General features: G+C 38.9%; 1 protein-coding gene across 11 annotated transcripts in view; it reads right to left on the minus strand.

The window, feature by feature from the left end:
* Nucleotides 1-1235: 1235 nt before the first annotated feature.
* adgrl2b.1 (adhesion G protein-coupled receptor L2b, tandem duplicate 1) overlaps nt 1236-20797 on the minus strand; it is a 70037-nt gene continuing 50475 nt past the window's right edge. For 4 of the 11 annotated variants that reach the window (XM_077723950.1, XM_077723949.1, XM_077723954.1 and 1 more), the window contains 9 exons: nt 19907-20116; nt 19094-19314; nt 17047-17113; nt 14938-15029; nt 13698-13866; nt 12964-13092; nt 11496-11592; nt 9489-9614; nt 1236-3710 (listed from right to left, as the gene is read on the minus strand). In XM_077723950.1, the coding sequence (XP_077580076.1) occupies nt 2860-3710; nt 9489-9614; nt 11496-11592; nt 12964-13092; nt 13698-13866; nt 14938-15029; nt 17047-17113; nt 19094-19314; nt 19907-20116 (1962 nt within the window). In that variant the 3' untranslated portion in view covers nt 1236-2859. Of the gene's footprint in view, nt 3711-5335; nt 5390-9488; nt 9615-11495; nt 11593-12963; nt 13093-13697; nt 13867-14937; nt 15030-17046; nt 17114-19093; nt 19315-19906; nt 20117-20797 lie in introns of all 11 variants that reach the window. The other 7 variants (XM_077723953.1, XM_077723951.1, XM_077723957.1 and 4 more) reach the window with 6 other exon arrangements.

A 20797-nucleotide genomic window follows, 5' to 3' on the forward strand; every position in this document is an offset into this window, starting at 1 on the left:
ATTAGAGGCACCTGGGTGGCACAATAGGCAGCAAGCAGGAGATACACAAGGGGCGGGGAGTTAACAGGTGAACGCAATGGGCAATCAAATGCACAGGTCACAGGGGAAATCACATGCCAAAACCAATCCCTAAGCATATAAATATTAAAAAATAATAATATATATATATGTGAGAATAACAACACAATAAAAATGTTTTGTCTTGAATCTAAAGTTTAGTCCAAGTTTACCATTTTAAAAAAAAAATTGTCCAAATTAAAAAAAAGAATTCATTCATCTTACGTCCTGTTAAACCATACAAGGTTGACTAGGGAGCCGGAGCCCATCACAGCTGAGTGTGGGCACAATTACTCCCTGCAGAGAAAACAAAAATCTAAATCACACTTTTACATTCTACATCATTCATCATCAACATTTGACAGGTTATGGTAGATTTTCTAATGTCTATTGAAAACTTGATAGCAAATGTATTGTCCACCTCTACACAAGTACATAATGAACACATGTCTGTAAACTAGGCTACTACAACGACCTTGTATACATCTATCTTCATCTATCTTTCCCTTAGGTTCCTACATTTTGTCCAGAAATAGTTTACATTGGGCCAAGGCGAGAATAGCTTTCAGAAAGGTTCCAATTTGAGTTTCTGATTTCCTAACTGGAGCAGCAACATGGCAAGTGATGTCATTTATAGCGCTAACTTACAGGGTCATTGGAACCAACCATAAATTTGAAAGCTCCATGCACACCTCACTGATTTATAATTGAACCCGTAGCGCAAAAATCAGACAAATGTCCCACTGCTTGAAGACAAACCCATCAAACTCTTTATTCGCACTAATTATGTCAGGCTTCTTCGTCTCATCTGAATTTAAATGTTACCACTGAAGCCATGAAATAAAATGTCAGAGGACATTTACGTGTCTTTCTACACATCTGTCCAACATGCCACTCCTAATTCTAATTTTTGGGCTGAGAATATTTACATTCATACACGCAATCATTTGGCTACAGAAAGGCTGGAAAGGCCAATAACCTTTACAGAATACATTTACAACATCCCTTGAAAATTGGTAGAGCTTGTTGCCAGATGGCTTTGGCTCTAAATTTTGTTTCTCAAGAGTATTTTGGCTTAAACTCGGCACTATTTATGATTGCCCATGCTTAACAAACAAGTGACATCATCCCTCTTAACTTATAATTTGTCTTCTTGTGGAAGAAAAAGGAACAAATCCTTTGATCTCTGAAATGTTTAATAAATATTGATAGTAAATTGTGTTAATAATTAGGACAATATTACGAATTTCCTTTGACCAAACAGCAGTAATAAAAAAAGGGACTTTCTCTATTTGTTTGCTTACAACGGCTATGTTGCCAGATTCTTATTGGAACACTACAGAGAATTATGAAATATAAATCAACCACTTTGGCACTGTCAGACTTCAGAAATGCCAAATTACAAAAAAAACTAATTGCCTCCAAACCTTTGATTTCGGACATGTTTTCAAGGAACGATAATTCACAAAATTTCCCAGCATCATCAGTAACATTGAGTAAATGTCTCTTTACCAATAAAATGCAAACCCTTCTAGTGTAGAACTCAGAATATGACAAAAAAATTATGTAATGACCTCAAAAGCGTACTCAAAATCGGTGAGTAAGCAAGAACAGACCCGGAGAGACTAGGGAAAAAAAAATGGAGCAGTGCCGCCAGCTTTTACAGCACCGTTAGTTCGATAACTCAAGTATCCCACAAAACTGATTAGATTTCAAATTCAAATGTATTTTTTGTTTGTTTTGCACTTACGAGGCATGATTTAGAAATCGGACACGCGAAACCAAATTTTCTGCTGAGAAAAACAAAAAGGACCTTTATGAACAAGAAAAAAAGTCACATTTATTTAATATCAAACAGGAGTTGAATTAAATATCTGTTGACAAACGGCTCTTACAAAAAAAATGGACATGAACCTAATCAGTGCCGTAACATCTTTTGCACTTTTTTTTTTTTAAAAACCAAATACGTCCGTTAATAAATTAACAAGCAAAATTTCCAAAGGAAGTGTCGGCAAACAAAAGTCTTGGTGACACGTTTCCTTCAAAATAGTTGTCCACGAAAGCAATTAAACACTTCACAAGCTGACACGTGAGCGTATGAATTTGTTTCTCTTTCCAAATACAGATTTTTTTCTCATTTTAAAACATATTTAAACATACAACAAGTCAAGTGTGAAAGGGAACAAAAGGAAATGTCCTCCCTTTAATTATTAACCTTAAATGGAGAATTCTATTAACATGGAAGAGAGGCTTAAACTACTGAATGGTTGCCTTTTCCTATTATTTTTTAACCACATTATGTATTCCTTTTTTTTTTTGTCCAGATATTTGAAAAACTTTCTTCTAAACTTCTTTTTACACAAGAGGTGCAGCAAAATATAAATTCTTTAGCTGTTACTCTGCCAACAGTTTTGTGCAATAGAGAAAATATAAGGCCTGAGTCTGAATTAGTGGTTTCATTACTTTACAATCACAACAGTGGGGTTCTGTAGAAAGTCTAGTCTTGCGTCAGGATAAAGAATATTCAAACCTTTTCATCTTTCCCACAGTCTGTGCACCTTTGTAGTCCTACAGCAGGGTATTCACTGTCCACATTCAGACCTCAGAAGAACAGGTTTTTTTTTAAGTGTCCACAAATTCCATGTGGGGAAAAAAAACAAAAAAAAGAAAGTCGATTCATTCCTTTACCCACCCAACAATGCGCCAGTTACCTGCGACGCTTGTAGAGTGCGAAGGCCGACTCGGCTTCTGGCTTGACATCAAGCAAAAAAAAAAAACGCTCAACCTGGCTGGAGTCTGATCTCAGAGACTAGTAATGATCTGCATCTGTCCGTCGCCGGCTGCGTCCCCCTCTTGGTTTGCGGGCGGCGGCGGCGGCGGCGGAGGGACGCAGCCGTCGCTGGGCACTCGGTTTATGTGGTAGTAGGAGAGCGGCGGGGCGTCGCCGAGCTCGGGCATACTTTTATGGTACGTGTCCTCGCCATCGCTCCTGGTGGAGGGGGAAAGCTCGTCTTCGTCCTCCTCCTCCTCTTCGGTGGGGTACGGCGAAGCGGAGGGTGAATCCCTCAAGTTGGGCATGCTGGTGTAAAGCGAGTCTCTGTTGTTGTTGTTGCCCGTTTCCTCGCCCGTTGTCAGGGTCTCCACTTGGCCCGTCAGCTGTCTAGGGGCCTTTTGAGCGCTGTAGAGCAGAGAGTGAGTTCTTTGGGGTAGGAGGGGAGCCTCCAGGGTCTCCTTGTGGTGTGGGTGCAGGAGCAACTCCAGGGGCGGGTGGCCTTCTTGAACGCTCCCTCTCTGCGAGGACGAGGCCTCAACTCGATCTGGCTCGATGGCGTCGTCTTCGCTGCCGCTCCCGCCGCCCCGGTCGGCGGCCGCCCGGGTTTGCGGGGCTAGCGTCGGACCCCTGTCTCGTTGGGCGTCGGCACGACTTCTGGGGACGGCGCGAGGCCGCAAGTTGTTATGCACAATCTCCGATATGATCATCTTCTCAAAGGCGGCGTCGTCTAGGTTGAGGCCCCCCATGTCAGGTGGGGGGACGCGTACGCCGACGGCTTCATAGTCCTCGTCGCGAAGGGAGTAGCTGTTGTTGAAGTTGCCGTTGAGGGGGAGGGTGTCCATGGCGCTGATGTCCCTGCTGTTGCTCAGAGACTGCTGTCCTGCAAAAAATGGCACAGGAGGAACACATGAGATGACATTTACTGCCTTTATACCCAGATCCCACTTAATATGTACACCACTCATATGAACCTGATACTGCTCAGGACCCTTGCTCTCTCCATTGAGCCAATATAATGCTGCTATACCTCTCAAAAATGAGTTCATTTAAAAATAAAGAAAACACGATACAAAGGATGGCATTTTTTGGTGGTTTGGTAAACATCAGAATGCAGAATATGGAAATAAAAGCTTTTTTTTTAAAGAAAAATGATTGATCGATATATATCAGGGGTGGTGAACACGTGGTTCTCGGCCAAAATATGAATGTGGCTATTTGCCTCTTATCATATTTTGGATATAGTGTGGCTCTTTGCCTCGTTTTGTGTTTCTCTTATTTTTATTCTTTCTTAAAACAGACTGAAATCTGATTTGTTGTGTGTGTCGATGGTGGACACTGACCTTGAAATGAACACGTTGTTTTGTAACGGGAAGAAAGTGTTATGGAGAATAATTTTGTGTTGTCTTTTTGTGTGTGTGTCTGTCTAGTTGTTTTGGCACATCACTACATAGTGTGGCTTTTTGACTCTCATGGTTAAAATTGTTTGCTCTTTGTATGTGACTTATTTGCCACCCCTGCTATATATTCACAAACTTTGAAGAAAAGAAGAATGACATTTCTAAAATATATATACAGCTTATACCAGAGAAGTGACTGGTTTGTAAAAAATAAAAAAAAATAAAAATTGCTTAGTAATATAAAATGAAAAATAATAACATTAAATAAATAATAAAAACACATTTCATTGTAATTTCTGTGCAAGAAAGATTCCCAGAGAACCTTTTCAATTCTACAACATCAACAAGAACAAATATAGAAAAATAAGAGTAATATGTCATATAAAAAGGAAGTCATTAACTAACTAACACAATATAAAATACAACATACCAAAGTATATATTCAATGTATAAGCATAATCTGAACTGCACACACACACACACACACACACACACACACACACACACACACACATGCGCACATCTTTAGATATGTACACAAACAAGTAACTGTATTCAAGTAGAGTATAAATACATCTATTATGCATTTATACATATAGCATACATACAAGATATACACACATGGAGACATAAACACATCCTACACTTCCATACATATATATCCACACACACACACAAACAGATAAATAATTAACCACCCATTCTGTGACCCATTCGACCCAACACCCAGCCATTCCCAATCCCATGTACAGTATTTCCTTGTGGAACAAAAACTAGAGAGCTGATCCTGAACAATATCGGAGTCATGAAAAGAGATGGCAGGACGTGAACAAACCAAAAAAGGATCATAAAGCATCGCACAGGCAACAGTGAGTGAACAACACAGCAATACACAAAGCAGCAGGAGTCACAATGGGAGAAAAGCAACGGATGGATGACTGCGGGCGTGTTAAACATGAACATTGAATAAAACATTTCAGCCGTTAAAAGAAGATACAACAAAATAAAATGAGTGGCATGGAACACAGATGGCCAAGCACCTCTGTGGAGCCCCCCAATAAACATACACACATGGCACGACACACACGAGCACGGTGCAATGACTCACTTCGCCACCACTCACATCAAGTGCGTCTGCTCAGGTTATCTGGCCTAAGCACAGCTGATGTGCCCAAAAAAAGTGAAAAACAAAGATGCTAGTTTTCAAAATTGCAGCAGAAACAACAAAATCACTCAATTCAAAAACACACACAAAACAAACGTGAAAAACAGTGAAAAGCGCTCTGGATTCAGTCGACTTGTATCCTTGGAATAGAAGATAATAGAATGCTTTGTGTGTGTGTTGGACAATTTTGGAGGAGGACAAAAGCAAGGACGACTGAATCCTAGACTCAGCAGGTGAAGGAAATGGCTCAGCGGCAAGCACAGGTCTGCTAGCTTCAATTATTCCAACCTTCCAGCCTTTACTTTTGATTGACGTGACTTTGCACTTGCTTTTCATAAGACACACATGCAAACGCAAGCACTCGCACACATATTGGACTTCCTTTTCCAGCGTGTCACATTTAAGCACTTTTCAGACCCTTTTTTTTTTTTTTAAAAGACTTCTTAACTCTATATTTACACATCTTACAGGACTAAACCGAGACATTAAAAAACACATTTTAGTTACAAACGTGATGAATAATATTCAAGTAATACTTATTATTCCCTTTAGGTTATATAATCTAGCAATTAGTTTGTTATCTTTCTATGAGACAGCATTTAAATTAATATAAACCTAAATAAATGGAATTATTGGAAGGTAGTATACTATTATTAAAATAATGTTAAAATGATCATATTATTTAAAATTATGTGTATTTAAAATACAAACCTTAAATTGAGGCATTCATTCTCTAAGTGTGATATACTATGTTGTATAAAATGAATAAAATGTCCCACCCCTACTAATGGCAACTAAATATGTTTTTTTTTTTTACTGTTCATGATAAATAATTTACATATTAATAAAATTGGAGATACTAAAAAGCAACATAAGGCGATGATTAGGTCAGTATTACATAGAAGAACAGGTCCCAGTTTCATTTGACGTATGCGTGAAGGCATTTAGTGAGCTTTTCCAGAACCTTTTTCAACCTTGAGAAGGCAGCATGAGTGTTTTCTTTGTTACTGCTGTTTGTTTTCCCCAGTAGTCGCACTAACCTTGATATGATTACTCTCGTTTGATGCACCTAGATTTACCAAGATGATTTTATGAGGCGGCTAAGAGGGCAGGCTGACAATTTAGTGCAGGCTGGCTCCGCCAAAAAAAAAAAAAAAAGAATTCAAATAGAAAATATGAAAGGATGACAGTTAGCAAACATGAAAGAGATTGCTAGAAAATAATAGAAGCAAGAGAAGTAGGAGAGGTGAAAGGAGGTCAGGTCATTATTGGACATGTCTCTTAAATTTGCATGTATTAATGCAACTTCATGTGTTGCCCCCTGGGAGCTTTGCAGGTGGGGTGGGGAGTGTTGAAGAATGATTGGAACTGAACATAGTGATCGGTGGAACAGCTGCACTCTGGGAATTTTTCCAGGGGAAAATTCATCCAGGATGTTCTCAAAGGCCGTACGGCACAGGGAGGAACATCTGCCGAGCATTACTTAGCATTAATACACTCATAAGACATGACGATCTGACTTTTTCTCTCTCCCTAGGGCGCTAAATGTAACGATTACAGCAGGCCAAATGTGAAAAGAAGCTCGCGTCTCCTGCCGCTCGGGATTCCGACGTTGGGTTTCTTGGAAAACAGCTCTCCATATGTTAGATTGCTTTTTGATCGACTCATAAATACGGCCGTAAATGTGGCTAATGCTCCTCCAGAGGCAAGAGCGAGCCGTAGCTAGCAAGTAGAAATGTTTCATCTCAATCAACAACTTCTGTTTAAATGTAATTTAATTAAGCTCATACGATAACCTATATGTATTTATGATACTCCTACCGCTTTAGCAGTGGCTTGCTGATAGATGACAGACTTGAACCAAGTGCAGTGCAATACATATATACGTGTATAAATATATATATATATATATATATATATATATATATATATATATATATATATATATATATATATATATATATATATATATATATATATATATATATATATATATATATATATATATATATATATATATATATATATATATATATATATATATATATATATATATATATATATATATATATATATATATATATATATATATATATATGTCATAGTTGTAGAACAAATTGCACTATGAATTTTAAGGTGCAATATTTATCACTAAATTTGGTAACAAATGTTTTATACAGGAATACTGAAAATTCCCTCCAATTGTTTTGTCATTAGTTATGACCTGGCCTGCTTTTTTAAAAAGTAAAACATTTCTAAAATAAATCCAACAAAAAAAATCCACTCCAAAATCCAAAAAAGAACCACTAAAGTTATAAGAAAACAAAAAGCCAGAATACATGTATTTTAACATTGTTTAAAGAAACTTCAAAAAACAAATACGATATTATTCATGTAAAGTCTACAACACTTATAAAAAAAATGTTAAAATACGTTGTTCAAAGACAATTCTCTTACTGGACAAGAGCTAAATTTTGGATGATGTTAAACTAAGTTGCCGTTGTTTTATCTTTTGGTCTTCATTGCGTAGCGAGCAAATAGCCTGTCAGTGGACGAATATAAACACAGTGTGAAGTAAAACTCTTTGTTACAACGTTGGGCTTTCATCACTGTGCTGCTTGCCGTTTTTTCATTCTCTTTTATCATCAAATGGAGCCGAATATCTGTGGGCTACCACCGTGTGCCCGCGCAGCATCACGCACTACTTTTCTTCCCTTTGATTGGCTTTTTTTTTTGCATGCTTGGGATTCGCAAGCATGGAATTAGGTCGCTGTAGACACAAGCAAACATTGACTAAATCAAAGATAAGCGTTGCAAAACCCATCTCATGCTCATAAACGGCCACCAAATGCCACGCCACACCTTTTTGGCAAGCTTTTAACGACCATTGAGAATACCTGTCATACAACAATGCTAAAAAATAAGAACTAAATGGATTAGTTGCTTATTGATGTCTATTGCAGCCAATAAGTTAAATGTTTAAGTTGAATTTGGACGCTTACTACAGCCAACTTGTTGCATGGCTGGCTTTAAAATTCAGTCTTAGCGTAAGCGGTGGAGACATTACATGCAAGAAAATGGGATTTTCCATTCTTCTCTACTTTTGTGCCACTAACGAGGGGCGGACTGATCCGTTGGCGCCTTATTCCCGCGGGCAAAAGCTTTGTTTGAAAAGAAGGTGGCAGACTTTAGCTCAGCACAAAGGCTGGCCTCAGCTTTTTATCTTTCATGAGTCTGTTGTTAACTTGATGTTGTGCACCAAACTTGAAACAGAAACGTGGTAAACAAATTGTTTTTTTTTTCCTGTAACAGGCTGAATCAAATGTGGATTAGAAGCAGACAAACAAAGGGGAAAAACAGGAGATAAAAATGAATTTGGTGCTGGAGTTTATCTTCGATAACTATGAGCAGGAGATGGGGTGTACACCCTGAACTGGTTGCTAGCTCGTTGTAGGGCATAAATAGACCTTAATTGAGTCTTCAATGATTTTGAAATGTGGGAGGAAAATGAGGTACTTGGAGAAAATCCACGTAGGCAAGGGGAGAACAGTACACGAGAAGTCGGAGTTTGGGATTGAACCCTTAATCTCAGAACTGTGAGACTGACGTACACCCCACTCAATCACTGTGCCAGTAAAATGAATGAATTAACAAAAATAAAGAATGAAAGAAATTATAAATCAATATTATCACGTCATTTCCTGATTTCGCTTACATTTTCTTGTAAGATTTTATATTTTGCTTCTAAAATAGAGATTTAATTCTTAATAGTTTGTAATTTGGGGAGATTTCCTAATATGGAAACAAACTGGTATGAATTAATTCCACTTTTTAAGACAAATAATCAAATAATTCTCATTATTTAATTAAAAACTATGTACCTAGTCATACTAAGTAATAATAAACTTAAGTTAAATGAGCAAATGCATATTGTAGTTATTCGACTGTGTCGATTTCTTAACTTCCTGTGATTAAATTATGAATAAAAATATATCTCTGTCTTCTGGGTGTAATTATTGTACTTTCGCTTTATCTTCTCACAGACACCTTCTGACATGATAACACGAAAACAAAGAGCGCATGCAGACGTGCACACCTGGAGAGTGAAAGGTCGGCGGAGAGGGCGTGTTGCACACCACCGTCTCTGCCAGCAGGTTGTTATAAGGGTTAGTGTCGTGGGTGCGCAGGAGGGGGTTAGTGAGAAGGTAGTTGCCCGTCATGCCTGAAATAACAAAAGAACAAAAAGAGAAAGGGGAAATGTTTTAAGGTCAGTCGAGGCATTGAAAAAAAGGCAGCCTGATGTCTTGGAAAAGCCTTCAACACCCCAATAAAGTCAGTGTACCCCTATTGCCAAGATAATAAATGGGGTCTCCGCACCCTCAAAAAATCCAAACAAACGCTGTGGAGCGCAAAGCTCAGTTACTGATTTCACAAACAGGTTTTCCTTAACTTAAATGTTGCCGATTTCATGTGGGGAGACTGAGTTATAGTTTGACAATACCAAAGTTGAAATTTTGGCTATTATCCCTAAATGGGGGCTGTTTTTCTTCAGTTAGAACTAAGGCATAACTTAAGTCAGAGGGAATCACAAAGTGCTCTAAACCCTAGCCAGTGTTGGCACAACACATTCTGATTTCTGCTGGAAAGTGCAAAAAAAAATGTCTGGAAAAGCCTACTTGAACATCTGAACTTGATTAAGGGTTAACTCGAGGCTCCTTAAAAACTGGCAGTTGTGTGTTGATTCCAATTTGAGTTGGCATGGGATAGGCGGGATTCTGAACACAGCCACATTGCAAATGATGTGTGCACAATTCAATAACCCAATGATTTTTCTTAGTTGACTTCTTGTCTCTGATTTTTAAGATTCAAGAAATAAACACGCTTTAGCAAGTAATTATGTTGACTTTAAACGGTAGAGCAGATTTTCCCAACCTTGATAAACCATGCAATAACACCAACAAACCATCATTAAAATCATCATCTTAGTCTCTGTGTCTCGCCGCACTGATTTACAAAAGATAAACTTTCCAAAAGTTTCGAAGCCACAATTTCTACCCCACCCTGACAAATTAACCCAGCCTTATTGCTTACACCACAAACCAACCAAATATATATATTCCCGTCAATGACAGCCAATAACCTAATTTAATGGCTGCCATTGACAGATCCAATCGAACTAGGAATGTTCATTCCCTGCCAGTCCTCAACAATAAATAATCTATCACTCGATACACTGACAAAATTCGTGCATATTGCTTTCCCCAAAAAATTCCAGTCCAATCTAAATTGATATTAATTTTACATGAACAACACTTCTCAGTTAAACTACATCTTAAATTCCCATTGAAGACTCTTCAAAGCTTTAAATGCAACCCATGCATTTCAACACCCTAAAGTTAAAGCACCCCAAAAAAGCACATAGCGGGGATAAAGACATCACCCTGATATAATCCAAACAAGCAGTCAAACAATTTTAGCGCGACAAGTGTTGACAAGGCGATCATCCGCAGCATTTAAACGAAACAAATTCCTCCTTGCACAAAAGGCATCCAGTTGAGACGCCAGACAAAACAGCATTCTTATCTCCCGCTGCATGTAGCCAATGTAAAGAATATAACTAGTCCTCTCCCTCGTTTAAATTTAGGCCGACATCTCCCACTTTCTCTGCACTGCCATGTATTTTTTTCTCAAAAAAAAGCTAGAAATGTCTAATAATGTTCCAAAATCTGCAGGGCACATCAAGTAGCTTTCTCAGCATCCCAAAACATGCTTTGACCTCACTTGACCCTCCCTTCCTACCTCCTGACAAGCACTATATGCTGCGGATGAGTGAGAAGGGTCCTCTCCTGTCACAATTACCAGCAATTCAAGACATCAGATCTAAAAAAAAAATCCCAATTTTTTTAAAAAAGTTAATCCAAAAGACAGTGGAAGACAGAGAGAAAAAGTTCTAGATTGTTTGATATGCTTTTGTGTGCTAAGAGGGAAAATAAAAAACAAAAAGAACACCATTCATGTCTGTCTTCTCGCCATCACTGCCTGTATTAAAGCGAGAAATTGTGGGCTACGCCTCAAAGAGAATAGCGACTGGCGCCTTGCTTACCCTGGTTGAGCGTAGAGGTGCTGTTTATGTCTCCCGAGATGAAGGAGGACTCCGACTGCTTCCTCACCGTATCGTTCCACATGCGCCTGATGCGGCTCTGCGTGCATACGGCGGGAGAAACGGATCAACAGAGTGTCGCCGTTAGCGTTTAAGTGGCTTGCCGAAATCGACATCGTTTTGCAAACGTGTCGCGACGGATCCAAAAATAAATATGTTTTAACACTCTGTGCTTCTCTTTTCACACACATTCCGCTAATGAATCTAAAGCAGAGATTTTCAACCACTGTGCCTGCAGCACCTTTAGGTTTCATGTAAGAACAGCAGGGGTCCTGTGGGAAATTATCCAATTTTCCTTAATTGGGATAAAAATTATTATTCATATACCACGGCATATGTTTCTGTTTGTGTACTGACCAAAATGTGTATCTAAGTGTGCTTTTGTTAGCTTATAAATTGAACAAACGTTGACAAAAATGTTGTTTCTCTTAAATAATGTTCTCAAGTGTCTGATTTTATGTCCTGACTCAAAATTTTGGGAAACTTTGGTCTCGTTGATAGAGTTTTTAGATCTATGAAAGTATCATTACAGTGGACAACTTATCAAAAAGTGACACTGAAAATGAAATTAAAATAGATAAGATAAGGTTTTTTTTTTCATAGTATTTAACCCATTACAGCCATTGATAGCAACAGATTGACTATGAATGCTCCAGTGTCATTTATAGCACCAGCAGTCCAATCCATTTTATCGCCCCGCCCAGTCAAAAAGGATTGGTCATTTACCCCAGTGAATGGCAGCCAATGAGTTAAACGACTAGTTTGTAAGGGTTTTAAATAAATCATAATCACTGGATGAAAGCATTACAATGAAACAAGTCTTACTTTAATTGCTCTTTATCTTGTTTCTAAAACCTGTGACCTCAGCGCACAAAATCGGGGTGCTATGTCTCCATTACATTTGAATTGGAGGTAGAATCAAAGGCTTTAAGAAAAACGGCATCACTCCCCTGCCAGAAAGGAAGCCTTGTTTAGTTTAATACGTCTCCTGTCCAACAAGTATTTTATACCTCACGCCAGATGTTACTAGTGTTTTTACCATGTTTGAATGCAGAAGACGCTCCCTTCCTCTTAACACTCAACCTGCGCACACACTTTAATCTCCTTTCTACTTTGTCTTTTTGAGCAGTTTTAGTGCTTGTGTGCTTGGAGGTTTGTGCCTGAATGGAAAGAGCGCCAACGCCACTGACTGAGATGACTGATTCACGCTGTGTCGACACGCTTCACTCTAAGGACGCATCAATCCGGGAAGCGCCGCGGGTGGAGGTTCTTTTGATGAGCATGCGGTAACGTTTTGTCAAAATGGGGTTTCTCAATAGGACTCCATGTGAGACCTTGTTGGCATGGCACGCGTGTAAACGTGGGGGATCAGAATAGAAATAGTGTGATCTTTGTGTTTTGCGTTACCCACCTGAGTAGCAGAAGAGTAGCGGGCCGTGGTCCGAGAGGTTGCTGTCTTGACGGATCCGTGGGGGCCATCGGACGATAGAGCGCCACGGCATTGAGATTGACGGAAACATTTACTGTATTCTTTGCGGACCTATGTGAGAAAAAGGACAGGTTAGGACAAAACAATTACTAAAGTGCATGTTCAAAATCTTTTATGTAATGCCACAAAGAGCTGACAGCTTTTTCAATGTCACACCAAGAAAGGGAAGAGAATAGCAAAGAAAATGGAAGAGATAAAACTGCAGAAATTTGAAAACATTTGACTAAAAAAGTATTTTTCATACAAATGGGACGGCAGGATGCAACGTGCCTCTCTGAAGGCTACATCCATCATTACAAAAACCACAATAGCAGAGCTTACCTTGGAGCAGACAACCGTGTGCCTGTTGATTAATGACACAATGACTAGACTGACAGATTCACTCAGAGCTAGCGATCATCTTGATTCATGTTCGCATTGAGAATAAAATTAAATAGTTACTTTTGGACAAAAGGTGTACCGGTTACGTTTTTTTTTTTTACTCATTCAAATGACTATTTCGCCAACTTTATCTAGCTTACTTTAGAAAATTAAAATCAAAGTTTAAAAATGAAGAAATCAACCAGGAAAGAGTCAGAGCTGTTTTTTTGCATTATGTGCAATTGCATTACCATTTGTGTAGAATGGCGTTTAGTCTTATGGTGAGAAGACCTTACCTTCTTCTGGAGAAGGCAGTGAAAAATGAAGATGAACGTTCCTTGAAGGGTGTTAAAGATGGTGAAGAGGTACGCCATCACAATGGAGGAATCGTTGAGAAAAAACAGGCCAAAGGACCACGTCAGGCCCAAAAGACACAAAAGAGCAAATGCCCCTAAAACCCATGACCTGGTGGTAAACAGTAGAGGAAGAAACAAAAAAAATTAGATGACATTTTCCATTATGAACACGAATTTAGAATAAAACGTGGTACAAGCTATTGTGCTTTCTGAGTCCTGAGACCACAAAGGTTGCATGTTTTGCCTGAGCGGATCCCAGTAAAAGCCAGGAGGAAATGCGATCACTTCGCAGTCAGTTTCAATGACGACCGCTTCTCCTTATGGATACACCGTAGTCAAGTGAGACGCCCCCTGAGAGAAAGCACGACTCCAAGAAACCTTAGCAGGAAAACCGAGACGCTTTGTGGAGAAAGGCAGCCGATTGCACTCGCAAGACCGCATTTGAGCTAATAATCACAGAGGATGTAACCTTCCGTTTAACTTTTGTGCACGCATGGCTGATTTGCGTTAGAGCCCAAATTAGTGGCAGTTAATGGGATGTGACAGCTGGAGATGAGGAGTCAAATGTGAGCTAAACAAGCTTTGTTTAGGAAATCTATGAAAAGGAAAATGTTAAAAATGAGAAAAATTGGGACATTAATCACGTCGGCTTGTTATGACGATGACTTTTGAGCTTTTCCTTCCACAATTTGTGCGGTTGATCCCATTTTGCGAGAACTCGGGTAAAAAGGCACCAAAGTTCGAGTGACACTGTCACAAGAATTAAAATGATTTTGCAATATATGAAATGAACTATTGATATATATATCTATAAAATATATTATATATATATATATATATATATATATATATATATATATATATATATATATATATATATATATATATATATATATATATATATATATATATATATATATATATATATATATATATATATATATATATATATATAGATAGAAAGGCTGTTTTTTGTATTTTGATTTTGCCTTTAAACATGAACATACACAGTAAATACTAGTTTTTTTGTAGTCAACCACCTGAAGCTGTGTAGTTAATGTATGAAAAGTACTGTATAAATAAAATTTGAATTGGCTAAAACTCCTCCATGATCCAAATTTGAAATACCAGAATACACACGGTATTGCTAATCATTAATGGTGCCAGGAATGTCTCTTACCTAATCCCCCCCAGCCTGGAGGAGTCCGGTTTCATGGAGGTGGAATGTCTGACCATCTTGTACATGGTGACCACAAGGAAGATGACGTTGACCTGTCAAAACAAACAAGCGTCAGAGTCCGACAACATGCACTTAGAGCGGCCTCAGATTCCGCCATCGACTCCCCCGTATTGGTTCGTTACAATCACTCGGCATCGGATTTGAAGCAGTCATTGACCCACTCGCTCTTGTCTATATTAGTTTTTTCAATCGCTAAAACCACCATTACGTGCCGGCGGACCTTTACCTAGTGGAAAATTAAATACCTCAGTAGATCATTAAGATTTCAGAGTGGGATGCAACAGCAGCGGGGGTTAACAAGAGGTTAATGTGAGTGCTCGACATCCCACGACGCTGATCCTCAATGTAGATGACAATATGGTTAATGTGGAGCACACACAAATGCGGGAGTGAAAACGATCGGGAAATCGTAGACCGAAGAATCCAGACAAGCACTTGAGGGAAAACGAATAAAGGAGGAGGAATCATTATTTTCTAGTCATTCATCCCGTAATGTTTTCGAACATTCTCGGATGTGTGTCACGTGAAGTACCGGAGGGGCTGGCGTCGGGGGGGAAGGGAATGAGACAGGTCTTATTTTCACATAACACCTTGGAAATGAATTCCAGGATAAACTCTTGTGAGCAAATTCAAAACTTGATGAACTGCCTGGAGAGAATTGAAATATACGGCACCCACTGTATTCCATCTTAAAGTGGCAGGGGATGTTTATTCAGTGCTGCAGATGGTGGAGGCATCTACTGAGGGGGTGTGAGTGGAGGAGGTGGGCTAGAATCCTTTGAAGTGTAAGCCTTGATTTTTCTTTTCTTTTTTTGGGGGGTTCAAAGTTCTTTGCAAGTAATAAAAAAGAATATATTATATGTACAATATATATGAAATATTACATGTAAAAAAGTAAAAAGCAGTAATATGTAAAAGAATTCAAATTGGTTACACAAGGGGGGGCTTAGTATTTGAGGAAAAATTAGGTCATTTTTGGCTAGCCGTTTATTCCTAAAAGACACTTTTTTAGGATATATATATATATATATTTTTACTGTATTATTCTGAATGGAGGTAATTGGCTGCCTTTGACACTGTTAGATGAATTACAACAGTTTTTAAATAGTAATAGTTTTCCCATATTATATACTATATTTTACCACACAGAAACAGCATACTGTAAGTGAATTTGAACCCGAAAAGTTTGTTTGCAGCTGAAACTAAAGGAATCATGCATGGAAAGTCAACGGCCAGAAGGCACATGACGCCATATTCCGGATGGTTTGCTTTCGGGGTTCCGCTGCGGTTAACTTTTGTCTGCATGATGCATTTAAGGTGCCGACTACAACACCGGTTGAAATAGATAGGAAAAGGCTCTGAGGGTCTCTCTTGCTCCTCTGCCAAATTCATTTGGAAATCAGCATCCATGCCAGTAAAGACTTTTCGAGGCTATACATGAATTTACAAGCTATGGACAGATGGACACGGATGTTTTGTGTACACAGGTGCGTGTCCATGTTTCCTCTCTGTCATCGCCCACGAGTGGAATCATAGATGAACGACAGAAACTATAGCAGAAAGTTCAAGGTAATAGTGAAGGTATCAAAACCACTTCAGTACACATCTACACATTCAACCACCTGTCAGATCCCATTTCTATAATTTAGTCCTGATAAAAAAATACAAAAAAATCGGTAGGTTCAAACAAAAGGTCTTCTAAATTGCGTTTCTGGCTGGGGGACGAAGCATTATGCTGCACTAAAGGTCTTTGGGCCCACCCTCTCGCTGTTTCCATCTTGTTTTTTCACCAAAGGAATGACCTTCACGCGCGAGACGACTCCTGATGAGACTGCCCTACTCCTCCTTCTCCTCAACGCGACCCCTAAATCGTTTGTGATTACGGAGGATTTTTCACAGCCGATTGGACACCGCTAATGTCCTCATGTCAGCAGCGCTAATGGTACAGCTTGGCTTTCATGCAAATTGATCTGCAGACAGCTTGTGTTACAAATAAAAATCTATCAGGTGTTTTGGAAGCTATTTTTTTTTTGGAGGAACTGAACTTACCAGGATTACAACGGTGACAGGTCCAATGAAACTCCAGATGAAATGGTTGTCCACCCTCAGCCAGCACCTACATGACAAAAAGGGGTGCTCATTAAATTCCATCAATGCCAAATCAAGGTTATGTGTCGGGATAACAAGCCGCACTGGTACAAGTTAACACTCAGAGCTACAATAACCATGTGCTATGAATGGGCCCATCTGTCCACTTTAAAATTCAATATAATCCTTGAGCACTAACGTTTTGTCCTGTCTAATTAAAGCAGGATTCATGTGAGTTTCTGAATCTAATGCTTTTTTTTTTTTGGAGCGGGCATATTGCGCCTGGTATTGTCAATTTTTTTTTTCCTCCAGTATTTTATTTATAGTTCCATATTGCAATACGAATCAACTGCACAAGATCCAATGCAATTCTGCTGAATAAAGATGTGTTGAATATTGAATGGATATTTACTTAATCAATTGTCAAATGTCAGTTTAAATGAAATAAAACCCAAATATAGTCCAATCATGACCATCTGGATGATGTTTTCTTTAAACTTCATTTTCAACTCCCTCACTACCAAGCACACTTTTCAGATGCTTGATTGCACCTAAATGAAAATCAGATGTTATTCAATACAGTGCCTATTCACTGATTCTTTGGTTTGAAATGTGGTTAGGTACATAAAATCCCATTACATTCCAACGTATGCATTCACGTGTACATCACTATACTCCCATGTTGCTTCTCTTGTCACTCTAAGTATACATTAGCACCTCTAATTCCAAGGGGGAACACATTTACGTACTATTTTCTCATTCCCATGATGAATCACGATATTAGGGCTGTCTTTTTGAAGGTGTGTACACAATCAGTTCAAGGTGAATATATCAAGGGCACATTTTGAACAACTATAATTCATTAGTTGTTCTGGGATTATCCAAAATGTTGATTTTAAAGGGGGTAAAGTTACATCTCAAGTTAAGACAATACCACCCACTCACTGATTGTTTCTTTTTCACCCAGTGAGCTGTTTGGTATTGATGTTGCATCTAAGCATAGGGTGATTACCTGTTTCAAAATTGCTAAAACTTTCAATCAGTAGATTGTAAGATGCAATAGTTCAATTGTACTGGCAGGCGAAGGCAACAGCTTTTTTAATATATATTTTTAGATTTTACAAAATGATTTTTTTACTAAAAACAAAGAAAATATGGATTCAAAAATAGCAATTATAGATTTAACAGGGAGAAAATGCGGAAATGTAATATACATCTATACTCTTCATTTTAATTTGGTCCTAAAACAGAAAGTCGGCACACAGAATTGACTTTCCCGGGCTACACAAAATGATGCGGCAGGCCATATTTGGCCCCCGAGCCACTACTTTGACACCTGTGCTATAGAACATGAACTGAATGCGAGTGACGTCGCTTCCCGTGTGTCTTGCCCAATACTCGGGGTCAAGTGAACCTCACTGAGTGGGTGGAAGTTTGAAGTCTGGCCTGCCTCACTTAAAATTCTGCCCCACGAACAGTCAACTCATGAGCAGAAGAAAATTGATGAACATATTCTGCTGCTTACAGCAAAAACTATTAAACTTTTTTCTTATACTCTCCTTTTAACATCAAGCCCAAATGGAATCAGCATCACTGTTCTAATACTTTTGGACAACGGTCACAGAGGAAGCGGTTAGATTACTTTAACTACAAATGTGTGCTAAAGCTGTAAAAAAAACGAAGATGCAAAAAAAAAAATCCTTTAAATTAGAGTGTAGCAGCTCTACAAATCATGTTTTTTTTCTTCTCTTTCTGCTGGCCAGGGAGAGAAGAAGCACATAAACTTTTTTAACTGACAAGGTCGGCAATTACCCGCGTGCAAAGAATAAAAAGCCCAGCAGGTCAGAGTAGCAAGCTGGTGCATTCATTAGTGTTGCAGCTCTGCTCTTAGCTGGTGACAGGGTGTAAATTTGCTGCTGGGCCAAAGCGAGGTACACTCCGCTTTGTGGTATCAGTATCATTACCGAGTAGCCGAAAGGGGAGGGGAGCAGCAGTTTGGCGCACTTACGCTCGTGGTGTTCCGTAGCTCCGGTAGTCAACGGCCGCCGAGATGCCAACCACTGCCGCCGGAAAGAAGTAGCCGACCACGTAGTAATACCTCCGGCGAGAGTGCTCACTCTCAAACACTTCCACCAGCATGAGGTACAGCTGCACGCCTTCCAGACACATCCAGGCAAAGGCAGCCAGGAAGCAAAAATGGAGAATTCCGGCAATGATGGAGCACACCAGCTGACCGAGGGAGGAAAATTACAAAATTTACAGTTGTGGCATAAGATCAGCGAGTATCTAAAGAACCGCATTTGATTCCTAAAGTGTACAGATGTGATGGTTTTATTTGACGAGTATATAAAAAGATTTTTTTGGAGGGTGGATTTTTTTTTAAATAAAAAAAAAGCTTTTATTGGATATGTGAAAAAGAAGATTTACTGCTTAACATTCTTTTTTTAAAAGGATAAAAGTTAAAATGTTACACAAACATTACATATCAAATCTTAGTGCAATTGAAATTATTTCTTTTGTGTTTAGAATAAGTAAAAAAAACAGCTAAATAAATGCAAGAAATATAACCATCATAAAAAAACAAAAGTACTCATAAGCTCGGAAAAAGCTCAATTGAAAATCCCCCTAAGGGAAAGTTTGTTTAGAAATGCTTGGAAGTAAACCAGTTTGAGTGTAGTAATATAAAAGTTTCATTGGTTTTGGCCCTTTTTTTAATGATTGGAAGAAACCTCAAAAGAGGAGTAAAGTGAAGGGAAAAAAATATGTATTCTGTGCACTGGAAAACCACAGTGTATCATCCCCATCTTAAGAATTTACTGACCTTGGGTTCAGTCATGTTGATGCCTACGAGAAAGACAAGCTCGCCGAGAAAGAGGTTGAGGCAGAGGTTTTTGTGGATGGTATTGCGGTCGCTCTGAAGGCCTTTGAAGAAACAGAAGGTGTACAGACTGATGGCGAGGCACACCAGAGACACAGCAATGCCCATCCGTGTGATAATGGTGAGGAGAAGCTCATGGACGCTCCCCTTGCCCTGTAGAGATGGATGCAAAGTTCATGAGAAAACAATGAACACAAATATTGAAGAAAAATGCAATCGTTTTTTGAGGTTGAAATGTTACATGTCAGAGTCATCCCTCAAGTGGATTATGCGGTTATAGGACTTTTCTACAGTGAGAGTTAAGCAACTATTTGAAAAGGCTTTCTTCAGGCAAACGCTTGAGTGACGAGTGAAGCAAGATGGCGAGGGGGGGGGGGGGGGGGGGTTGTTGTTAGTTTGACAGAAGAAGGCAAAAATGTGAATTTGACAGGAGGTGTTTATTTCTTGGTTGGACATTTGAGAAATGGCATCAATTCAAGCAGAAGAAAATCCTCCATATCTGTTAAAAAGTGCAAAAGAAATACGATTGTGTTTTCCCTGGTGTTCTCTTATAACTAGGGCTGTGACAATATGTCCAAATTGTGGTATATCTAAGACTTTGTATCCAAACTAATGTATTGATATATGTTGTATCGCTATATGTTGGGATAATCCTCATCGTGAGCCTTCTATCGCTAATTGTGGGGCACCCAGAGGTTCTCATCTCTACTTAGAAGGATTTTTCAAATTGTTTCTGGGGGGGAGGGCATTTTTGTTACAGTATTTGGCTAGCAGACGTAGTATATGAGGGGAGGCTTTTAGTTTTACAATTGCTAGTGTACGAGTGGAGGTAAA

The sequence above is a fragment of the Stigmatopora nigra genome, chromosome 9 (assembly GCF_051989575.1).
Source record: "Stigmatopora nigra isolate UIUO_SnigA chromosome 9, RoL_Snig_1.1, whole genome shotgun sequence".
In the NCBI taxonomy this organism is placed as follows: domain Eukaryota; kingdom Metazoa; phylum Chordata; class Actinopteri; order Syngnathiformes; family Syngnathidae; genus Stigmatopora; species Stigmatopora nigra.